At 40.5% G+C, this 23041-nt stretch overlaps 1 protein-coding gene across 2 annotated transcripts in view; it reads left to right on the plus strand.

Annotated features, from left to right (window-relative positions):
- Cfap20dc (CFAP20 domain containing) overlaps positions 1 to 23041 on the plus strand; it is a 248739-nt gene that overhangs the window by 111711 nt on the left and 113987 nt on the right. For both annotated transcript variants that reach the window (XM_029468705.2, XM_085828372.1), the window contains one exon: positions 18172 to 18309. In XM_029468705.2, coding sequence (XP_029324565.1) covers positions 18172 to 18309 — 138 coding nt within the window. The remainder of the gene's footprint in view (positions 1 to 18171; positions 18310 to 23041) is intronic.

A 23041-nucleotide genomic window follows, 5' to 3' on the forward strand; every position in this document is an offset into this window, starting at 1 on the left:
TAATATTTGGAGTTATTGTAAGTGGGGTTGTTTTCCTGATTCATGTCATCACATTTCATGCTTGTATATATAGATAAACTACATACTTTTTATGTTAATTTCTATATACTCACACTTTGCTGAAGATTTTTTATCAGTATTAGAAATTTTATGTTAGAGTCTTTAGACTCTTATGGATCATATTTTCTTCAAATAGAGACAGACATCTTGCTTTCTTGTTTTCATTCTTTCTTATTACATTGCATGGACTGAGCAGTTTGAACTTGTGTGTGTGTGTGTGTGTGTGTACATACATATATATAATTTGAAACAAGAGCAAGGGGAGGTATATGGGAGGTTTGGTGGGAGAAGAGGGAAAGGGGAAATGATGTAATTATATGATCTCAAAAAAACATTTATTATTAAGTACTAAAAGTTAAAGATGCCTTCATGGGACACAGAATTTTATTTTCTGACTGTAGAAACCAGTTTTTAAAAATTCAGTATCCTAAATAAATATGATGTAACTCTTATCCTTCTGTATGTGAAAAGAAAATTCAGTAACCTAACGATAGGTCCAACCTAGCATTCCTCAGGGGACGTTAGTTCTTTGTGTAGGGTCAAGACACAGAGCTTCCTCCTGCCCACCGTTGCATGGAGCCATTCTGCTTGCTCAGCTCAGGTTCAGGCAATCATGTGCGTAAGAACTTATGGGGCATCTTCTGACATTATTAGGAGACATAATGTCAGGAAACTCCCTGTTCCTCGGGCTCTTACAATCTTCCTAAATACTTAGGAATGCTCTCTGAGCCTTAGGTATGGGAGTTGTTCTATGGTTAGGACTGAGATCCACAACTCTGCATTTTGAGTGGTTGTGGTTTTCTTTAATGGTCTCCATGTATTGAGAATTTTCTTGATATGAGATCATTGCTTGGTGTGGGGAGGAGAGAGCAATAGAGAGAAGGAATAACAGGGTACAAGTGATCTGATGGGGGATTGAGAAAAACAGGAAGGGGGTCTGAATAAGGAGGAGAGTAAAGTGACAATAAGGATGTCCAAAGGGGCATGGGAGTCATCTTATTAACTACATACCTAAAATAACCATAGGTTGAATGTAATAAGTCTGTGTAAATGTATAATTTGAATGAAATATATTCTCCTGGACGGACAGTGTTGCTTCCCTCCAAGAGCCATAGACCGTCTGGCCAAAGCCCATGCTTAGGAAGCCCTCTTTTGATTTGTTTGTCAGGTTGTCCAAGGGACTTCAAACATAGTACAGGCTGTTGCTGTTGCCCTTTGTTGCCTCTCAGAGGTAGAAGGCCTGCCTCTATTGCTGAAGACATCATATACTTCAGACAGAGAGCCCAGAATCCCCTGAGCTGGAACTAACCTGAATGCCTCCTCCATGAAGACTAGTGTTCATGGTTCCAGAAGGCACAATACAAGCCTCCAAAGGAGGGAAACAACAGTCCTGTGAACCACAACAATGACCAGTGTGGCAGGATAACCTTAATTGTGTGTTAGTGGATTCAGCCCTTGGTAATCAACATCTCTCCCACTGACTCTAAGCCCCACTCTAAAAGAGAGAAATCATGCTTGGGACTGGAAATCTAGCCAGCTACCCAGGGCTAGTGAGGTCTTGGATCATGAAGAGCTTACAATGGCCATTTTACATAATCATTTTACATTACAGCATAATCTCTAACTACGTTCTGTTGTTATACCCACAGATAATATTATCATGTACATATTAAATATATCTACATATGTAATAGTTTTACTTGTTCTTGGAGATTTGCATACTTTTATACAATATACCTTGATCACTTTCTTCCTCTCCACTGAACTCCTGCTATCCACCCTAACACCACCTATGTCCTACTACATGCTAGAGCTGACCCCTGTTCACCACTGCTCAATTCACAGTATCTAAGAAATGGAAACAGACTTTATGCCCATCACCTGATGAACGGAGAATGCAAATGTGATACATATATGTCATAAAATTTTATTCAACTATATAAGTGAACTTTTTACGTATACTTATCTTGTTCATCAGGGAGACTGACCTATAATCTTATTTTTCATGTGTGTATGTTTACTTTGAATCAGTAGTACTGACTTTATAAAATGAATTTGACACTGTCCTTTTCTCTTTTCTTTTACGAAATAGTTGGATGGAGATTGATGTTTAGTTTTCCTTTAAAGGTATGGCAGAATTCAGTAGCAAATCCAACTGAGCTTGGAGTTTTTGTTTATAAGTGTTGCGGTAAAACTCCTCCCAAATAAGGTCCAGCAAATGAAAACACGACTCAGTTGATATGATTACATGCTGTGCGCCTAGTTGGGCAGATCCACCGCTACTCTACCATCTTCCACATCTATGAGACCCCTTAGAACTTGCAGTTTCTCCAGGCCATGTGCTTCTACTCAGCTTTTCTTCTTCCTCCTCCTCTTCATCCTCTCCCTCTTCCATTTTCTCCTTCTTCTCCCTCCCACCTTCTGCTCCACCTTCCCTTTTATCTGCCCAATCATCAGCTCTCCTTTATTTTACAAATTAAGGTGGGAAGCAGGTTTACAGGAAATCACCTGAGTGCTGACTCATTCCTTGTTCACAACCCCTCACAGGAGAATGGAATTAACATCAAATATAATTATACCCAGGGCTATCCAGAACATATAAGCTTTTTATTACTACTTCAATCTCATAGTTCATTACAGGTCAATTTAAGTTTATATACTCATAATTAATAGATCATGTGTGTCTAGATTTTTTTTTCTAAATTTTGCAGTTCAACAAGCAAAGCAAAACTATAAAGCTTACAAAATCTTATCAAATTTGAACAACACACTATTAAATAATGGCTGGTCAATGGGAAAAAAATCAGGAAGAAAATTTTAAAATTGGCAGAATTGAGTATAAACAAAGAAACAACACACAGCCCAGGTGGGCACAATGAAAGTGTTACTTAGGGGGAGTTTATAAATGCAAATACCCACCTAAAGAATTGAAATCTCAAATTTATATCTCTTTAAGAATATTATTTTTATGTTTATGTGTCCTTACACAAACCCAGAAGAAGGACTCAGTTCCCATTATAGTTGTAAACCACCATGTGTTTTCTAGGAATTGAAGTTAACAGTCCTGGAAGAGCAGCCAGTACCACTGAGCCATCTCTCCAGCTTATCAAATGTGTATCTTAATAATGCACATCAAGATCTTGGAGAAGCAGGAATAAGCCAAACCCCAAATCAGTATAAAGAAATAATACCAATATGGCAAGTTTAATGATAAGGAAACAAAATGAACAATACAATGATCCAAATGAAACAAAGACTTGGCTCTATGAAATACTAAAGTGTGGGTATGCGTGACTGGGGGACCTGACATGGAGCTGAAAGACCCACAACATGAGGACTCCCCCACACTCTGACTCACCAAATCACCCGCGAGAAACTGTCTTGATGCAAATTGCAAGAGGACTTTTATTTCAAGAGTGCTCTCAGGCCCACAGTCATACACCACACAGGGGTAGAGGACTGTGGCGCTCAGAGTTGCTCAAGTAAGGGGGTATTTAAAGAAAGAAACCACAACTCAAGAGGGTAGGAAGGGCATTGTTGGAAAATACCAAAAATACCAGTTAAGTGGAAAGTCAAGACACTTTTTTCTATGAGCCTCTACCAATAGCACATTTGCATAGAGGGCTCCTGCAAAGGTCAGGGTGGGTCAGGGTGGCTTTCTTTGAACACTCTTCTGAACCCAGGAAGCGAAGCGAAGCGGGTGGGTGGAGGAATGTCCCTATCTGTTTTATGATTAGCATACCTTGGAGCATTGAGTCACAAAGGTCACATTCTCAAGCCTGAGTCTAAAGGCCTACAATTTTTTGTTTTTTTATGTTTCACTTTTTCAGAGCAAGAGTGAGATTGTGACCTTCAGGAGTTAGGACTGCTCTCTCCCTCTTCTCAACCCTGTGTGCTCAGGCACATGACCTCTACCTCCCCCAACTCTGAGGGCAGTCACCTAGTCTTTGGCTAAATGACAGATTGAATTTCTTCTTTCCTGATAAGAACCTGAGCTGCAGGTTCTTGGAATTTCTCCTCATGTAAATGAAGCATTCCCAGCACCTCTGCCCTAGCCGGTAACATGTACCCACCCTGGAAATCCCTACCCACTCCTCAAGAGCTGTATGGTCATTGGTCACCCTGATAAAGGGGAGCTGTCTCACTGAAGCTGAACCCGAAAGTATATCTGCCATTCTGAACCCTGCCTCCACCCCCCCAAACCCCCTTCCCCATACCTGCTCCCTTTACCTTCATGGACCAAAAACCCATGAGGAAGGGGAGACCCACACTAAACAAATTGACAACCCTTAGACAATGTATCCAAAGAAAGATACAAATTAATAAAATTAGAGGTGAGAAGGGAAAAATTATGGCAGATACCAATGAAATTCAGAAGACTGTTAATATTTTGAAGATGTAAATTCCTAGAAATTGGAGAGCTCTGCTGCATTTTTAACATTATCCATGCCTTTGGGGTAGTATTGTGCATCTTAGTAGTTTGATCTGTTCTAATAAGTAATTTTGCTCATAATCATATTAATTTGTTCTGGATCAAATGATTTTACTACATCTTAATATAACAAAACCATATCTGTTTCATGTTTGTTTCTTTTAGTTTATGATAGTACTATCCATCTGAGCTGGGACTTAATTGCAAACAGAATTCTCTTTAGGTGGCTGAAAAAGTAGAGGAAATTTTTTCAAGAAACTGGCCAATGTACAGTCTATCAAGGATATCCAGAAAAGCAGGCTTGCAAGTCTATAGCCATGAATAAATCTAGCTTGTTCCTACCACAAGATTGTTCTGCAGGTGGTATACCCCCTCTCCCTACAGCTACCGCAGCTGTGCACATTCCCTAAGCCTTAAGTCCATAATTTCATCTGGACTCTCGGTCCGGGAATTTCTACTGTAGCAACCCCTGTCCACTCTCCTGCCAGCCTCACCAGAGGTAGATTTCTTCTTAATGCTTTTCTCTATTGAGTAAGCATGTTACCATAATTGTCTGATCTATGGAGCCCAGATTACATGCTGCAAAGGAGCTGTATGGTTTCTGTTTTGCAAAGCAGGACACATTGAATGGGAAAGCTACCAAATTCAGGAGAATCCAAGAGTTCCATAGTTTATTTGCTCTCTTCTTACTCTGCATTTGGTTTATGTAGTGGTTTGACAGCAATAATAGTTTCCTATTGAATGTGTTAGAAATAGAAAGAAACTTGAGTTCTTCCTCGCATTATTTGTATAAAGAATAGAATATGTGTATTATTCTAACTTGATTAATATAAACAGCAGATTACTCAGTTGTGTAGTCCATACATGCTAACACACACGTCTCTTAAAAGGGTTTAAAAAACAAAAACTATTGAAAGAATACTAATGCTCCCCTTCTAGTTTCACCTGGGATTATATTATTAAAAATCGATTCTTCTAGAAGCTGGAAGCAGAGCTGCACATACGATGCCTGAGGTGGTTTCTTAGACGTTTTCTATGCACTTTAGGCCTGTTCCTCCTGGATGTGGGGCTTTAACAGGGCATTGTGCCTGTACATGTCATCTGATAATAAACATAGCCATGCATGTTGACCGTTCCCCAGAGAGATCACAAGCCGATCTTTTCTGTTACTCAGAGGTGGCAGTTGAAGATACTGTGGAAGATAAAAGCCCTCTGATAAGATGCTGCATGCATCTCCATCCGCTCACAGGAAGTTAATCATAGCCTGATTAATATAAAGAAAGAAACAGGAAGCTCAGCAAGTTGAATGCATGTTTTAATATCTGATCCTTTTTAAGCTCCTATCAAAATTATGATACAGAAAAAAAATTTTTAAGGTATAAATTCACAGGATGCAGCATGAGAGAAGAGAAAAAACCTTTTAAAGGAGCCTCGACATTTTTTAAACTGATGAGTGCCTTAGGAGAACACATGAAGCTGAAGCCTATCCAGAAGTTGTCCAGAAATCTGAAAGGAGCTTATGTATCCGTGCCCCTCCTAGGATAAGGGATAGAACTAAAGATAGGGAGAGAGGCCACAGCTGGGTCAGGTGGCTTTCCTTCTCTGCTTGCATAGAACCACACAGCAGATGTGTTCTCTGAAGAAACTGAACCACACTAGCTTTTGAATTCAGGTACGTCAGGCACATGACACAAGTTAAAGCTAATAGGAAGAAAGAATTTATGGCTGGGGAGATTTTATCTGTGAGTTAATAAGTTAATATAAAAAGTAATTTTTCTTCAATTTTCCTCAATAGTCATTTTATTGAAGCATGGGTGTTATATTGTCAATGTTTTATATGGATATAAAAGCACACCATATTTTACATTTCCTTTGTGGAATTACAGCAATGTGGACACATTTTTGTATTTCTATAACCAACATTCTGATCAAAAAATTTGAGCATTAAAAATATCATGAACATGCCGCTGTCTGCAGGTGATTGTGGCTTCTCCCTCCTCGCTTCTGTCAGATTAATTGCACCTGATTTTGAACTTAGTAAAACTGGGATCACGGACCCTGTGCCTTCAATGTGGATCTGTCTGTGCTGTGTGTACCTGTAGTGTGCTTCTCATCACACTGTGTGCTGTGCTGTTTACCCGACAGCCCTTGCTTCTTTGCTGCTCCTAGGCTGTTAAGAGCAGTGTCACTGGAAACAGTCCTGTCTGGTGGGAGCTCCTGGGTAGAACTGTTTTTTAGCATTTTCCTGTAGCTGAATGATAAACACTTCTTATTCTTCAGTTGCCCATATTGATTTTAGAATTTCACTTGATTTTTAAAAATAGCTTCCATTATTCTAAAAGAATTCTGGGTCTTATTATCAGACGTATCCAGTACATTAATCAAAGTATTTTTAAATTCATGTCTCATAATTTCATTATCTGAATCCATTTGTGGGTCTCTTAATTTATTATTTATTTTTTCTTGGACCTGTCTCTTTTAAATTAAATTTTGCATATTCAGTATACAATATAGTATGACTGTTGTGGTATTTCCATACCTGGACATGATTGTGTGTCGTCCTCATACGTGTCAAACCGGCTGTCCTCTGTCACCGTCTGAATCATCCTTGCTTTTCTCCTAGGCCACCAAATAGTCTCACCTTCTACTTTGATATCATGTACATTCTATTTCTCTCTCTTCCTTCACCTACAATCTTTCTCCTCTATCATGGTCCCCTTTGTAGTTTCATACCTCTCTCTCTCTCTCTCTCTCTCTCTCTCTCTCTCTCTCTCTCTCTCACAGACACACACACACACACAAACACACACACTTAAATTTAATAAGTTCACATATGACAGAAAATAAGCAGTATTTGTATTACTGGGTCTAGCTTATTTTATAAGATAATGATCTACAGTTCTACCCATTTTCCTATAAATGTCATGATTTGTACAGCTGGTTAAAGCTCTATTTTATTTATAGACCACTATTCTTTATCCATTCATGTGTTTATGGACCTCTGTGCTGCTTCCATTCCTTGGCTGATGTGAAAAGTGCCAAGAGATAAACATAGATGTGTAATATCTCTGTGGCAAGCTGACTACATGTTCTTTGGGTGAATTTCTGGGACTGATTCAGCTGAGCGACATGGCGGCTCTAATGTTAATGGCTTGAGAAACTCCTGCACTGACGTCTGTATCGGGTGTGCCACTTTATGTTCCCACCGATTGAGTATAGAAGGTCTTCTTTCCCGCATCCTTACCATCAATCATCGCTTGCATTCTGTGTTTCATTGAGATTGGGGTGAGATGGAATCTCAGTGTAGTGTTCATTAGTATGTCTCTAATGGCATAGGTGTAGGAGTTGTGTTGTAGATGTATCTATCCCCTGAGTATGTGTATGAGTGTGTGTGTGTGTGAGAGAGTGTGTGAGTGTGTGTGTTTACCAGTTGTTGTATTTTGTAGTGGTCTGCATCTTTTTCAAAGAGAAACTTGTATAATGAGGGCTACAAGTGTCTGCAGGTGTAGGGGTAAGTATGTGGGATGGAGTTAGAATCAGGCTGCAGGTTCTTCTCTGAGACACATGTATGTGCTCACTAGCCTGGAGTAGTTGGCTAAGTTCCCATTATCATGCATTATTGCTCTCCTGTTGGGTGGGCCTTAAGTATAGTTACTAGACCTCTGTGGGCTACTGCCAATATATTGGTGACACTACCAAACCTTTAGGGAATCGCTGCCATGCTGCTCATTGTTGGGATTCATAAGCATCATAGACAGGTAGGACTATCAGTTGATTCCCTCTCTTGGCTGTTGTGTATGCAATCTAGTCCTCAGAAAGGAGACTTTACTGGCAGATTCTCTGGTACTATTCTAAAAGGTAAAATTGCTTCAAAAATATCACTGCCTCACAGTCTGTGCCCCTCTGTGAAACCCAGGCATGAGTAACAGTAACCAAGAGACCAAAACTTTTTGGTAGTGTGTGATATGTGCAGCCCTGTCACACTGCCTCCTTATCCAAGGTTAATCCTTTCCTTCTCTCCCCTTCCACACTAATGGTTCTCAACCTTTCTAATCCCTTTAATACAGTCTTCATGTTGTGGTAACCCTGGCCATAAAATTATTTTGTTGCTACATAACTGTAATTTTGCTACTGTTATAAATTATAATGTAGATTTCAGATATGCAGGATAACTGATATTTGATCCCTGTGAGATAGTCATTCAACCCCTATGGAGTTCATGACCCACAGGTTGAGAATTGGTGTTCTATAGGAAATCTTCCTAGAGCTCACATCAAGTCTGAACTGTCAGCTAGTGAGATACACAAGTGCCAGCTAGAGAAGAAAGGACTGTGTGGTGGTTTAAATGAAAATGTCCTCCATAGGCTCATTAGAAGTGACATTATTTGCAAGGATTAAGATATAAGTGACCCTAAAAATTCCACCAGAGAACTCCTAAGCCTGATAAACAGCTTCGGTGAAGTAGCTGGATATAAAATTAACTCAAACAAATCAATGGCCTTTCTCTACACAAAGAATAAACAGGCTGAGAAAGAAATTAGGGAAACAACACCCTTCTCAATAGTCACAAATAATATAAAATATCTTGGCGTGACTCTAACTAAGGAAGTGAAAGATCTGTATAATAAAAACTTCAAGTCTCTGAAGAAAGAAATTATAGAAGATCTCAGAAGATGGAAAGATCTCCCATGCTCATGGATTGGCAGGATCAACATTGTAAAAATGGCTATCTTGCCAAAAGCAATCTACAGATTCAATGCAATCCCCATCAAAATTCCAACTCAATTCTTCAACGAATTAGAAAGTGCAATCTGCAAATTCATCTGGAATAACAAAAAACCTAGGATAGCAAAAACTCTTCTCAAGGATAAAAGAACCTCTGGTGGAATCACCATGCCGGACCTAAAGCTCTACTACAGAGCAATTGTGATAAAAACTGCATGGTACTGGTATAGTGACAGACAAATAGACCAATGGAATAGAATTGAAGACCCAGAAATGAACCCACACACCTACGGTCACTTGATCTTCGACAAGGGAGCTAAAAACATCCAGTGGAAGAAAGACAGCATTTTCAACAAATGGTGCTGGCACAACTGGTTGTTAACATGTAGAAGAATGCGAATCGATCCATTCCTATCTCCTTGTACTAAGGTCAAGTCTAAGTGGATCAAGGAAGTTCACATAAAACCAGAGACACTGAAACTTATAGAGGAGAAAGTGGGGAAAAGCCTTGAAGATATGGGCACAGGGGAAAAATTCCTGAATAGAACAGTAATGGCTTGTGCTGTAAGATCGAGAATTGACAAGTGGGACCTCATGAAACTACAAAGCTTCTGCAAGGCTAAAGACACCATCAATAAGACAAAAAAACCACCAACAGATTGGGAAAGGATCTTCACCTATCCTAAATCAGATAAGGGACTAATATCCAACATATATAAAGAACTCAAGAAGGTGGACTCCAGAAAGTCAAATAACCCCATTAAAAAATGGGGCTCAGAACTGAACAAAGAATTCTCGCCTGAGGAATACCGAATGGCAGAGAAACACCTGAAAAAATGTTCAACATCCTTAATCATCAGGGAAATGCAAATCAAAACAACCCTGAGATTCCACCTCACACCAGTCAGAATGGCTAAGATCAAAAATTCAGGTGACAGCAGTTGCTGGCGAGGATGTGGAGAAAGAGGAACACTCCTCCATTGTTGGTGGGATTGCAAGCTTGTACAACCACTCTGGAAATCAGTCTGGCGGTTCCTCAGAAAATTGGACATAGTACTACCGGAGGATCCAGCAATACCTCTCCTGGGCATATATCCAGAAGATGTCCCAACCGGTAAAAAGGACACATGTTCCACTATGTTCATAGCAGCCCTATTTATAATAGCCAGAAGCTGGAAAGAACCCAGATGTCCCTCAACAGAGGAATGGATACAGAAATTATGGTACATTTACACAATGGAGTACTACTCAGCTATTAAAAAGAATGAATTTATGAAATTCCTAGCCAAATGGATGGAACTGGAGGGCATCATCTTGAGTGAAGTAACACAATCACAAAAGAACTCACACAATATGTATTCACTGATAAGTGGATATTAGCCCAAAACTTAGGATACCCAAGATTTAAGATACAATTTGCTAAACGCATGAAACTCAAGAAGAATGAAGACCAAAGTGTGGACACTGTGCACCTTCTCAGAATTGGGAACAAAACACCCAGGGAAGGAGTTACAGAGACAAAGTTCGTAGCGGTGATGAAAGGATGGACCATTTAGAGACTGCCGTATCCAGGGATCCATCCCATAATCAACTTCTAAACGCTGACACCATTGCATACACTAGCAAGATTTTGCTGAAAGGACCCAAATATAGCTGTCTCTTGTGAGACGATGCTGGGGCCTAGCAAACACAGGAGTGGATGTTCACAGTCAGCTATTGGATGTATCACAGGGCTCCCAATGGAGAAGCTAGAGTAAGTACCCAAGGAGCTAAAGGGATCTGCAACCCTATTGTTGGAACAACATGATGTACTAACTAGAACCCCGGAGCTCTTGTCTCTAGCTGCATATGTATCGAAAGATGGCCTAGTCAGCCATCAATGGAAAGAGAGGCCCATTGGACTTGCAAACTTTATATGCCCCAATATAGGGGAATGCCAGGGCCAAAAGAATGGGAATGGGTGGATAGGGAAGTGGGGGGGCGCTATGGGGGACTTTTGGGATAGCATTGGAAACGTAATTGAGGAAAATATGTAATAAAAATATTAAAAAAAAAAAAAAAGATGTGTGGCCTTGTTGGAGTGGGTGTGGCCTTATTGGAGGAAGTGTGTCACTGGGGGTGGGCCCTGAGGTTTCAGAAGCTCAAACCAGGCCCAGTGGTGCTCTCTCTTCCTGCTGCCCGTGGATCCAAATGTAGAACTATTAGTCACCTCTCCAGTACCATCTGCCTGTGTGCTGCCTTGATGATGATGATGATGGACTAAACCTCTGAACTGTAAGCACCCCAATTAAATGCTTTGCTTATAAGACTTGCCATGTTCATGGTATCTCTTCATAGCAATAAAACCCTAAGACAGACTGGGACATGTTAGGGTTCCTGTACTTCCATGATGGTAGATAGCCTGGACATGAAGAGCCTTGGGCGAATTTCTCCAATATCTAGTAATGCTAACATTGGAGTCTCAGGAAGACTTGCATGATGGGTAAGAAGGCTAGATGAGAAATCTAGCTATAAACCACAATTTGCTCCCATTGGTCTGGTTAATCTCCATGGTCCTTGAAGCCTAAGTCCTAGATCCATCTCGCCATTGTATGATTGTGTCGAGGCCAAGGGAAAGCAGAGGACATTCTCACTCTGAGGAGGCTGTGCAAGCAGCACTAGGTCCATCCTTGTCTTCATGAGTGGCTCCATCCAGTACTGGGCTTTTTGTTCTGTGGAGAGACTTTTTACTAATGTTTCAGTCTTGTAGCTTGCTATGAATCTGTTTATATTTTCTTGGATTAACCATGTGTCTAGTATGCTTTAGGTTTTCTACTTTTCTAATGTAGACACTCTCTGCTGTAAACTGTCTTCTTAGAAGTGACTTAGTTCTACCTCAAGGTTCTGGGAAGTTGTCCTTTCATTTTTATTCACCTCTAAGAATGTGTCATCTCCCTGGATTGCTTCAGTGTCTTTAAGTCACTCCACACACAGGCTCTGCAAACGGGGCAGCTTCCTCCCCACTGGGATGGGTATGAGGCCCTGTTCTCCACACACAGTCCCCACCGGGCTCCTCACCCCAGGACAATGGGGCCTGCTCTTCCATGTTGACCTCTGATAATGGTACCAAGGATGACAGCTCCATGTCATCCTACTCGATGCTGAGGAGGACAAACTACACTGTGAGGACATTGGAGTGTAGCAGTCAGGGTAGAACCACCCTGTACAGGAACAGCAGCCTGGACTGGGACTGGGCCATCACCTTTGAGCAGTTCCTAGCCTTTGACAAGCTAGTGTGCATGATGGCCAGAGTCACCAGTGTGGAAAAACATCCATATGATGGGCAAGCCCCTTGCCCCAGCCAGTGACTGAAATCTCTGCCCTGTCAGGCTGATGTGGAAAGGGAAGAGAAGGAGTTTTTTTTTATGTTTGTCTGTGTTGGAGGATGGGGAGGGCTCTTTCCTTTTAAATTAAATATTTATTAGTACCTGGCTTTTTAGCCTAGTGTTTTCATAATGTAATACAATGAAAAAAATGGCAAGAAATAGATACCCCAAAGTAAGGCACTAGGAGACCTAGCTACCAGAACCTAGCTTATTCAGTGACTTCCTCTCCCTGTCAGTGAAATTTGTTTTATAACTTAGTACTCTTGCTGTATCCATAGTAAGAAAACAGCACTGTTTGATGCCAATAAAGAGGATAAAATTAGACCTAGGAGGAAAATGGAGTGTTGGGAACAAGACTGTAGAAGGAAGAGGCATTATCAGCTGGGGTAAATCTCCAAGTACTCTGGTGAGACTTAGAAATACTTTTTTAAGATTTGAAATAAATTTCGCAAAAGTCCTCTATCCAAAAATTATATTTAACACTGGTCCCCCTTCAAGGAGGACACATTTGGGTTTCAGGTAGTTATAAAAATATAAATGATTTCATGTGGTGCTAAAATGACATATTTGATCAGTGTGGGCATCAACAACTTGCTCTGATTATTCATGTCAGCTGTCTGGAGGGAAATGTGATCCATCCGAGAGCCCGAATGTGAGTGCAAAGACGTTCCAGCACACAGGATCCAGCTTTTTGTTTCAGTTTTTGGATTTGAAGGACTAGAAGTCCTAGTGCCTCTCATACTGGGTTTTTAGATTCTTGTTACGCATTGAAAATACAGAAAAATAATAATAATAAAATTAAAGCAATGATCTTTACCAGTTCCATACTTTCTGTAGAGTCAAGAAATTATGTATCACAGATGACCCATTTCCCATCAAGTCACGATAGAGGTCACATTCGCAGCAAAGGGATTCTACAAGATGACATAACTAGATGTTTAAAACAGAGCCTGTCACTTCATATAACAGAATGGAATGTTCTGGCTCCTGAAGGGGTGTGGACATCAAAGCTGGCATACCTGCACTTTGAATCCTTATTTCTGTTGACTGCTCTTAGCTTTTGTTGGTTGCAGCCACTGGGAGACCTTCCACTCGGGCTCTTGGCCTCACAGTCATGTTCATGGTCATGTTACCTCTGCCTGCTCTGAGGTTGCTTTCCAACACTCCCTTCTTTTACTACATACCGAGTCCTTTCTTTAGCTGTCTAGATGTGATTTTTTTTTTAATTTTATTTACAGAATGATTTTTAAACTGACAAATGAACTAGTTATGAACCTCAACTAGGATAAATGTGAACAAATAAATTACTTCAGATATGAAAAAAGTAATTAAACACAATGAAGACAAATATCTTTTTAAATTGAACATGAAGTCTTCTCAGTGTGTGCTCAGACTCAAATCACAGTTCTGTGATCTTGCTGTGTGTTTTATGTGTTAGCCAAATGCATGTATGACTCAGTGCACAGTTCTGTGACCAGGCTGTATATTGAATGTGTTATCTATTATAATCCTCCCAGTGCCTGAAAGTGAACACCAAAATTCTCATGTTCCTTTTAGTTCTGGGTTTATTATTTTTATTTTTTTAAAGCTACTATGCAGAGTTCTTGGTTTCAGACTAGCTTCTTCAAACAGTGTTGTTATTCATCCCCTTCCCCCACGGCCCTTCCCAAACCTTCTGATTCACCTTCCCCTCCAAAGGGCCTTCTTGTGCTTTAATGCCTTGTCCACCCCATTATCATTTCTTCCATGCCAGTCCCCTGGCTTAAGATCTCTCCTCTCCTCCTTGCATGACCATTTTGTAGTTCCACCACACAAACAAAACATATATGCAGATTTTGATCCCCCTTCTCCATAAGATGTAGCACAGCGTAATCTCAGTTTTGGTACGTAAAGTGACATCCCTTTGGGTATTAGGTAGAGTTTTGGTACACTGAGTGACATCCCTTTGTGTATTAGGTAGAGTTTTGGTACACTGAGTGACATCCCTTTGTGTATTAGGTGGAGTTTTGGTACACTGAGTGACATCCCTTTGTGTATTAGGTAGAGTTTTGGTACACTGAGTGACATCCCTTTGTGTATTATGCACCACCTGAACTGGTTTGCTCAGCAGGTGATACTCATCTAAATGATTTCCTTTTTAGCGACAGTGAGCAGTACAACAATAAGTATAAGTGGCAAGCATCTCTGTGGTAGAAGTTAGGACCTTAGAGTGTATTACTCGGTCATACATCTAATTCTAATTCTAATTAGGTTCTAATTCTAGTATCTTGAGACATCACTATTCTGATTTCTATAGAGGCTGCCTAGTTGAGATTCTGGGACATCAGCAACGTTTTAGTGTTCTTCTACAACACTTCCTTGCCATCTTTGTTTACCTTATTTTAACTTCGTTTTTCTGGTAGCAAACAAGGCTGAACACATTTTCATATTATTTAGTGGGCATGTGTATTTACTTTTTTGAGAACTGTCCCACTTTTGAGAACTGTCCCATTCTTTAGCTCATTTATTGATTGAAAGGTTTTTTTTTCTAGCACTGATTTTTCTCCACAGTTGGAAAAAAATGTTCCTCTTGGGCTGGCCTTCACTTTATCTCCATCCTTGCACTTACTATACCATTGTTTCCATGTGGGTTTATGATTTTTTTAACTTGGATATTTTATGTTTACATTTCAAATGTTATCCCTTTTCCCGGTTTCCCCTCTGTAAATCCCTACTATCCCACCCCCCTTAACCTGCTTCTATGAGGGTGCTCACCCATCCACCCACCCACTCCCACCTCCTGCCCTAGAATTCCTCTACACAAGGGCATCAAGCCGTCACCAGTCCAAAATGTTCAACATCCTTAATCATCAGGGAAATGCAAATCAAAACAATACTGAGATTCCACTTCACACCAGTCAGAATGGCTAAGATCAAAAATTCAGGTAACAGCAGATGCTGGCAATGATGTGGAGAAAGAAGGACACTCCTCCATTGCTGGTGGGATTGCAATCTGGTACAACCACTCTGGAAATCAGTCTGGCGGTTCCTCAGAAAATTAGACATAGTACTACTGGAAGATCCAGCAATTCCTCTCCTGGGCATATATCCAGAAGATGTTCCAACTGGTAATAAGGGCACATGCTCCACTATGTTCATAGCAACCTTATTTATAATAGCCAGAAGCTGGAAAGAACCCAGACATCCCTCAACAGAAGAATGGATAAAGAAAATGTGGTACATTTATACAATGGGGTACTACTCAGCAATTAAAAACAATGAATTCATGAAATTCTTAGGCAAATGGATGGATCTGGAGGATATCATCCTGAGTAAGGTAACCCAATCACAAAAGAACACACATGATATGCACTCACTGATAAGTGGATATTAGCCCAGAAACTTACAATATCCCCACCTGGGGGTCCATCCCATAATCAGCCACCAAACCCAGACACTATTGCATATGCCAGCAAGATTTTGCTGAAAGGACCCTGATATAGCTGTCTCTTGTGAGGCTATGCCGGGGTCTAGCAAACACAGAAGTGGATGCTCACAGTCAGCTATTGGATGGAACACGGGGCCCCCAATGGAGGAGCTAGAGAAAGTGCCCAAGGAGCTAAAGGGGTGTGCAACCCTATAGGTGGAACAACAATATGAACTAACCAGTACCCCCCAGAGCTGTGTCTCTAGTTGCACATGTAGCAGAGGATGGCCTAGTCAGCTATCAATGGGAGGAGAGGCCCCTGGTCTTGTGAAGATTATATGCCCCCGTACAGGGGAATGCCAGGGCCAGGAAGTGGGTGTGGGTGGATTGGGGAGCAGGGCAGGGGGTGTGGAGAGTATAGGGGACTTTTGGGATAGCATTTGAAATGTAAGTGAAGAAAATATCTAATAAAAAAAAATGCCTTAAAAAAAAAAAAACAGAAGGTACTAACTATTATTGCAGAGTAGAGATCCAAAGACAACATGAAGCCTAAATCGAGAGTCAGTATTAATCTGGCCTGGGCCTTCCTGGAAACAGAGCAGCCTCAAATGCATTTTACAGGGAGTTTTTAAAGGCAAATAAAACAGAAAAGCGGCATCATGGTTGGCTGTTGAAGGGGAAGTAAAGCAAGCAAGCAGTTTAACAGAAGCCAAAGCATGCAGTTAGCTGGGGCCTTCTGAGGCCAAGCTTCAGTACTCTGATACAATACTTTTTCATGACAAGGATAGAAAGGAGAGGGAGAGGAGTCTGTTTCAGGCTAAACCAAAGATGGATCCAGCTAGGATGAGATGAAGAAACTTTTTATTATTATTATTATTATATATTTTCTTTATTTACATTTCAAATGCTATGCCGAAGGTTCCCTATAACTTCCCCCCACCCTGCCCCCCCCTACCCACCCACTCCCACTTTTTGGCCCTGGCGTTCCCCTGTACTGGGGCATATAAAGTTTGCAAGACCAAGGAGCCTCTCTTCCCAATGATGGCCGACTAGGCCATCTTCTGCTACATATGCAGCTGGAGACATGAGCTCTGGGGGTACTGGTTAGTTCATATTGAAGAAACTTTTGCCCTGTCACTATAATATTGTCACTGTTTCTTCTCCTATGATTTCACACACTGTCTTTTGTAACAGGCTCTGTTAATAGTGAAAAGCTACTAGTTTCAAGAAGTCAAAGAAGATAAATCATGTGTCATCCCTGCTTAGAGGAGCTTCTGTATAAGCCTGCAGAAATCACGAATGTCTGGCACCCAGCCCTTGCCTACCAGCCCCAGTCCCATCCTGCTGTGCTAGGAACTATGACTTTCCTGAGGACTTTCAGTGGCTAGGCCTCTGAGGCGGTCTGGAAGATTCTATCCTTTATATTTACTTTGAGTATATGTTTGCAGGGCATTCTCCCCGGCAGATCTCGGATGTCTTTTAGCCCTAGTGTCCTCTGGTTCTTGCATGAGAAAGCTTGCATTTACTGGCTAGTGGAAGGCTTCTTAGGTTCCCATGTTGTTGCTTGCCTATATAGTGATAGGGTGGTACCTGCCAGGGCATCCTCAGCTTATGAAGATTCTCGGCTCAAGTTCTCATGCAACACTGTGCAGCAGCTTCACTGCCAGCACCACTCTAGGCTTCTCTCTGCCCTCAGCATGTGAGCTGGCTGCATCTCTGCAGGCCACCTAGTTCTCTCCTGATCAGTGTTCTCATGCATCCATGTCACGTAGCACGCATCGATGGCCACTCTTGACTACTACGTGTGTAGAGGATTTTGTAGCTCTCACCCAAGCTTATTTTTTCTCCTCATAGTGACCTGCCTTTGTTTTTCCATATTTTTCTGCTATTGTTTATGTTTCCAATGTTCTCTGGCTCTTTCCTTCATAAGAATCCTGCCTGATTGGGACTCTTCTCCATAAGTCATACAGAAGCAGTTTCTAATTTCCCTTTTGCCCAGCAATGCCGTGCTCATTCTATAGACAGCAAGGCTAAAAGCTTGCAGACGTTGTCCACAGTTGCACTCTAAACTGTTCTGCTTTACTTAATTTCATTATAGCGTTTGCTTCGTTGGCAGCAATGGCTTGCATTTGGGGTATGGGTGCTTTTATTTTGAATAATATATGGTATTCCATTTTTGACAGATGAACCCACAGATATTATTCCACGAAGCTGTCAACTTGCAACAGATGTTCCTCATGTTACACAGCTGCTAAACATGACAAAACTCCGCCAAACTGAAATGAAATTTGGAGGTCATCCTCTAAGATCAGCAGAATCAGGTATGCCCAGAGGCTGCTACAAACATCATGTATACCCTTCCCCCTTAAGGTATCTTTCTCTAAAGATAGCCCTATGCCTTGCTTGTCTACAGTACTGTCAATATACAAGGCCAGGATTTAGTGCAGGTCACTGCCAACCCAGGCAGACAACCTACATAAAGAACTTGGCATGTGAGCATTGGACCACATAAAACCCTTTCTACTTCAGCACTCTGACCAGCTCGGGGAAGGAGAAGGTAGGCAGAGACATGAAGCAATGCTTTTCTGTAGACTGGTTATGCCTCTGCTATAGAGTGGTTATTCCTCTACTGAAGTGCACTTTATTCAAGTACTATGATGAAAGGCAAGCAATGCTGTCCTTTGTGAAGGAGCTGTAGGAATGGAAGGACTGCAGCCAGCTGCCAGTTCATCGTCAGTATAAAAAGGAACTGCAGTTCAGCTGTGGATAGTGCCATCCTGCCTGAATATGTATCTTTCGATATTAAATAGTCTTCAAAACTTTTAAACACCTTCTGAACTAAGGCTTCCCATGCTCTACGTCTGTGCAGACCTCATCCCAGTAGACTAAATCAATGAAGCACCTTCATATCAAACCAAATAGAAGTTCAATCCCCTACATGTTTTAACCCCTAGGATACTTTTAAATTACAAGATTTAATAGCACAAAACATTTTTTTCTGATGTCTGCACTACCCCCAGAGAGAATCTTTGTTAATTTGGCTAGTTTTGTTTTGTTTTGTTTTGTTTTGTTTTGTTTTGTTTTGTTTTGTTTTTAACATCCTCTAGTGATTGTTATGTGCAGCCAACAGTGAGAGCACTGGATCTCTCAGCCTGGGAAGGTCGTGTCATTCAAGTAATACTCAGATACTGGGAGCTGATTCACAGGAAGCTAAAGAAAAGTCATAGTGACAGACCATCTGTGGAAGAAGTAGATCTTGGAAGAGTTTTATGTATATTTATATATTTATAATAAATTAATAGGAGACTTATAGAAGGATGTAAGGGCAGAAGATTGAGTAAAAGCAAGGAAATAGCAATCTATTTTTCAGGATTGCTTGAAAAAAACAAAAGGAGATTCATTTTTCAAAGGCTCAATGTAGGGAATGGCTTGAGTGGCAGAATACTCTGTTAGAGCCACACTATGGGAGTGGCTCTCATTCCTCAGGTAAAGAGGTGGAATATTTTAGGAAAGTGAATTTGACAGCAGGATCCCAGGTGAGTGTTGAAACCAGGTGAGGTATGAGACAATGGGGAGTAACTAACATGTCTCTGCAGTGATCAGACAGAAGTGGCAGAGGGTCCAGGATGACAGAAGCTGGGCCAGTAGAAAGCAGTGGCACTGAGGGAAGCTGTAGGGACAGTGGCAATGCATGGCTCCTCAGTTAAGAGCAATAGTCAAGAGAATGCTCAGAGGATGGCCTAGTTGGACATCAATGGGAGAAGAGGCCCTTGCCCTGTGAAGGCTCTATGCCCCAGTGTAGAGGAATGCCAGGACCAGGAGGCAGGAGTGGGTGGGTTGGGGAGCAGGGGGATAGGGAAGGGGATAGGGGAAGGGGGTTTCGGAGGGGAAACCAGGAAAGGGGAATTTGAAATGTAAATAAAGAAAATATCCAATAAAGTCAAAAAATAAAATTAGATTAAAAGGAGAGAGAGCTCAGAGCTTGAAAGGAAGTCAAATAGAAACAGGAAAAGGCAGATGTTTGTGATGAAGGTTGAGACAGAGGGACTTCCTTGTCCACCTTTACTTCCCCTCTCCGTTTTAACAGCATTACATGCCAGAAGTTATATATCTCTAACAAATCGGCCTCTTTTGTCCTTTTTTACAGTACAAAAGAAGTTTGTATGTAAGTAGGCACAACATTATTAACCCTTGATTGCACCATTACCAAACTTACAGAAAAGCAAAGAGACAATGTGGGATGCAAAGCTTACCTGCTTCGTAATTATCAGCTTTGAGTAGGACCTTGTGCTAGCAATGGGAGAAAATGGAGAAATGTATGCTATCTATATTATATACAACTAGACCCAAAAAGAAATAGACAGATTTAATGCAAGCAGTGTTTATTAAGGAACCATAGGAAAACATATAAAAAGAATAAGCTCATTACCTTTCAGGTGGCAGCTTAATCTTCAGATTTGCCTCAGAGAGCTGGAAGAGTGTTTTCAGTAACAAACCCTGTGTCTTCACCTAATGTAGTTTGATACTTTTCAGTAACAGGAATGACAAAAATATGCAGCACATCAGATAACATGATTACAGGTGGTCTCTTTTTACCCGCTGTTCTTCCAGTGGAATGTTCTATCAACTGTCTTTAAAATAAATACATGTGTATTCACAATATCAGTGTCATTTTTCTTTAAAAGTCTCAGAAGTGCTTAAACTGAATAAAATTCAGTAAATACTAACTACATCAGTGTTACAACTAAACAGAAATATTTTCATAATATTTGAGTAGGACCTATATTCAAGCCCAACTTACAGAGGAGAATATTAGTATTGCTTTTGTGGACTCTTGATGAATAATAATAGTCAATTCCACTTGAATTGTGTATACAGGAAATTTATAATTGCCAAAACCCACTAGTATATTTCTTTTTCTTTGTGAATATCAAGTGTATCCATTTGTAACCATTATGTTAGCTCCTCTTAGGTCAGTCTCACTGCACAGACGTGATAGCCAAAATGGCATGAACCTACATGGTACTATGTGGTCCCCTTCCTACAAGTACATTTCAGAAGTTGATTCTCATATACGTGGACTTTAAAGCTTACTAGAAAGGAGCATATTACTATTCTTTCCCTTTATAAGGTGTTTGATTTGAAAGGTATTTCTAATGGTTAAGCCCATGGGGCAATGATTTTTAACCATAGATAAGTGTCTTTATTTGAACTATTTGTTTTCATCTTTCAAAAAGTGGATTCCCACAATGGAATTTAATTGCATGAGAAAATGACTGTGTGCTCGTATAATTGGATGTGTGTTGCTCATGTGAATTTTGATATTTCATCATAAATGCACATATTAAAAGATCCCAATAAGGCCTCTAGAGAAGTAGCCACTTCCTGTGGATTTTCACACAACCAATAAAAAAGAACTCTTGTAATTTTTAACTGTTTTAGAATGTGTTTTATTAAATGTCATATAGCTTAATCAAGAGCATTGAATGAAATTAATAAAACCACTGTTTCTAAGAAGCCATTGTTTCCAAAAGCTCCACATTCCTATCATTCTCTCTGTGAATTCCCAGTGCACATTAGCTAATGACTTTGGGACTGTAGAATCAGATAATCTTACTTTCATTAATAGGACCCCAGTTTAATTGAACCAGAGAATGTGGTCTGGTTATTGAAATGGAGCATTCAGCATTAATGATAAGATGCAGTGGCCCACCAAACACAAATCAAAAGTAGTAATTAAGAATTGGAAGGTGGCTTTCCCTAGTGCCTACCTTTTCTCAGCGGGTATCTTCCTAGGCTTACATTTCCTGTTTAAATAAGAGGAAACTGGCACCCCAAACTCCTACAACGTCAGACTAGCAAATTAATGCCTCTAAAGAGAAAAGAAAGACAGAGGGAGGTAAAGAGGGAGGGGGAAGGAAGGAAGGGAGGGAGGGAGGGAGGGAGGGAGGGAGGGAGGGAGGGAGGGAGGGAGGGAAGGAAGGAGGGAAGGAAGGAGGGAAGGAAGGAGGGAGGGGATGACTTAGTAAGCTGTCTTTTGCAGTGGAAAAATCTGTAGTAAATTCTTGTTTAAAGTCCATACTATAAAAGGAAGATTCAAAGCAAAGACTAAAATCTACTGTGAAACAGAACCTAAAATCAAAGTAAATTAGTGTATTTTGTCCAAGAGTCAAGACAACCACCTATAACTCATGGGTCAGTTGAACTAATATTGTGAAAATGACTGTATTCCAATCTGAAAATCCAGTGCAAACCCTATGAAAATTTCAATGAAAGTCTTCACATAAATAGGAAAAAACAAATCCTAAAATTCATTATTAAAGCACAAGAGAACCCAGATAGCCAAAGCAATCTTGAACAAAAAGACCAATGGTAGAGGTATCAATTTCCTGATATCAAGTTATACTATGGGTCCATAATAATAAAAACAGATAGTACTGGCACCAACGCAGATATATAGGTCAACAGAATGGAATAAAGGAAAAAATAAACAAACAAACAAACAAAAATACCTCCAGCCACCTCAATTTTGAGAGAGATGTCCAAAACATACAGGAGAAAAGACAGCCTTTTCAACAAATGGTTCAGGGAAAGCTGGATATTAAAAGTAGAAGAATGATTCTAGATTCCTGTCTCTCACCTTCTACATCAATCAGTTCAAGCTGATTGAAGATATTCATACATGATGAAAAACTCTAAAACTGAGAAAGCACTAAGATACAGAACTTTTTGAAAAGAGGCTCCAGATGCTCAAGGAATAAGATCAAGAATTGACAACTCTGGTATCATGAAATTAAAACCTATTGATCTCTCAGAGTAAATATTGATTGAATTAAGAAATGGGCTAAAGAATGGGAGAAAAATCTTTGCTGTGTTGCAGGGAGCCCACCAAAGACCAGTGAGACACAATCTGTAACCCACTGAAAGTCTTTATTTCAGCTGGCTGATACCATCCTCAGGCATTTAGAACCCAAGTGTATCCCCAACCATTTGGCACAGGGGCCTTTGGTTTTTCTTTTTTTTTTTTATTGGTTATTTTATTTATTTACATTT

Source organism: Mus caroli, unplaced genomic scaffold, assembly GCF_978045245.1.
Source record: "Mus caroli unplaced genomic scaffold, Mus_caroli_1 scaffold_12, whole genome shotgun sequence".
NCBI classification, from domain to species: Eukaryota; Metazoa; Chordata; class Mammalia; order Rodentia; family Muridae; genus Mus; species Mus caroli.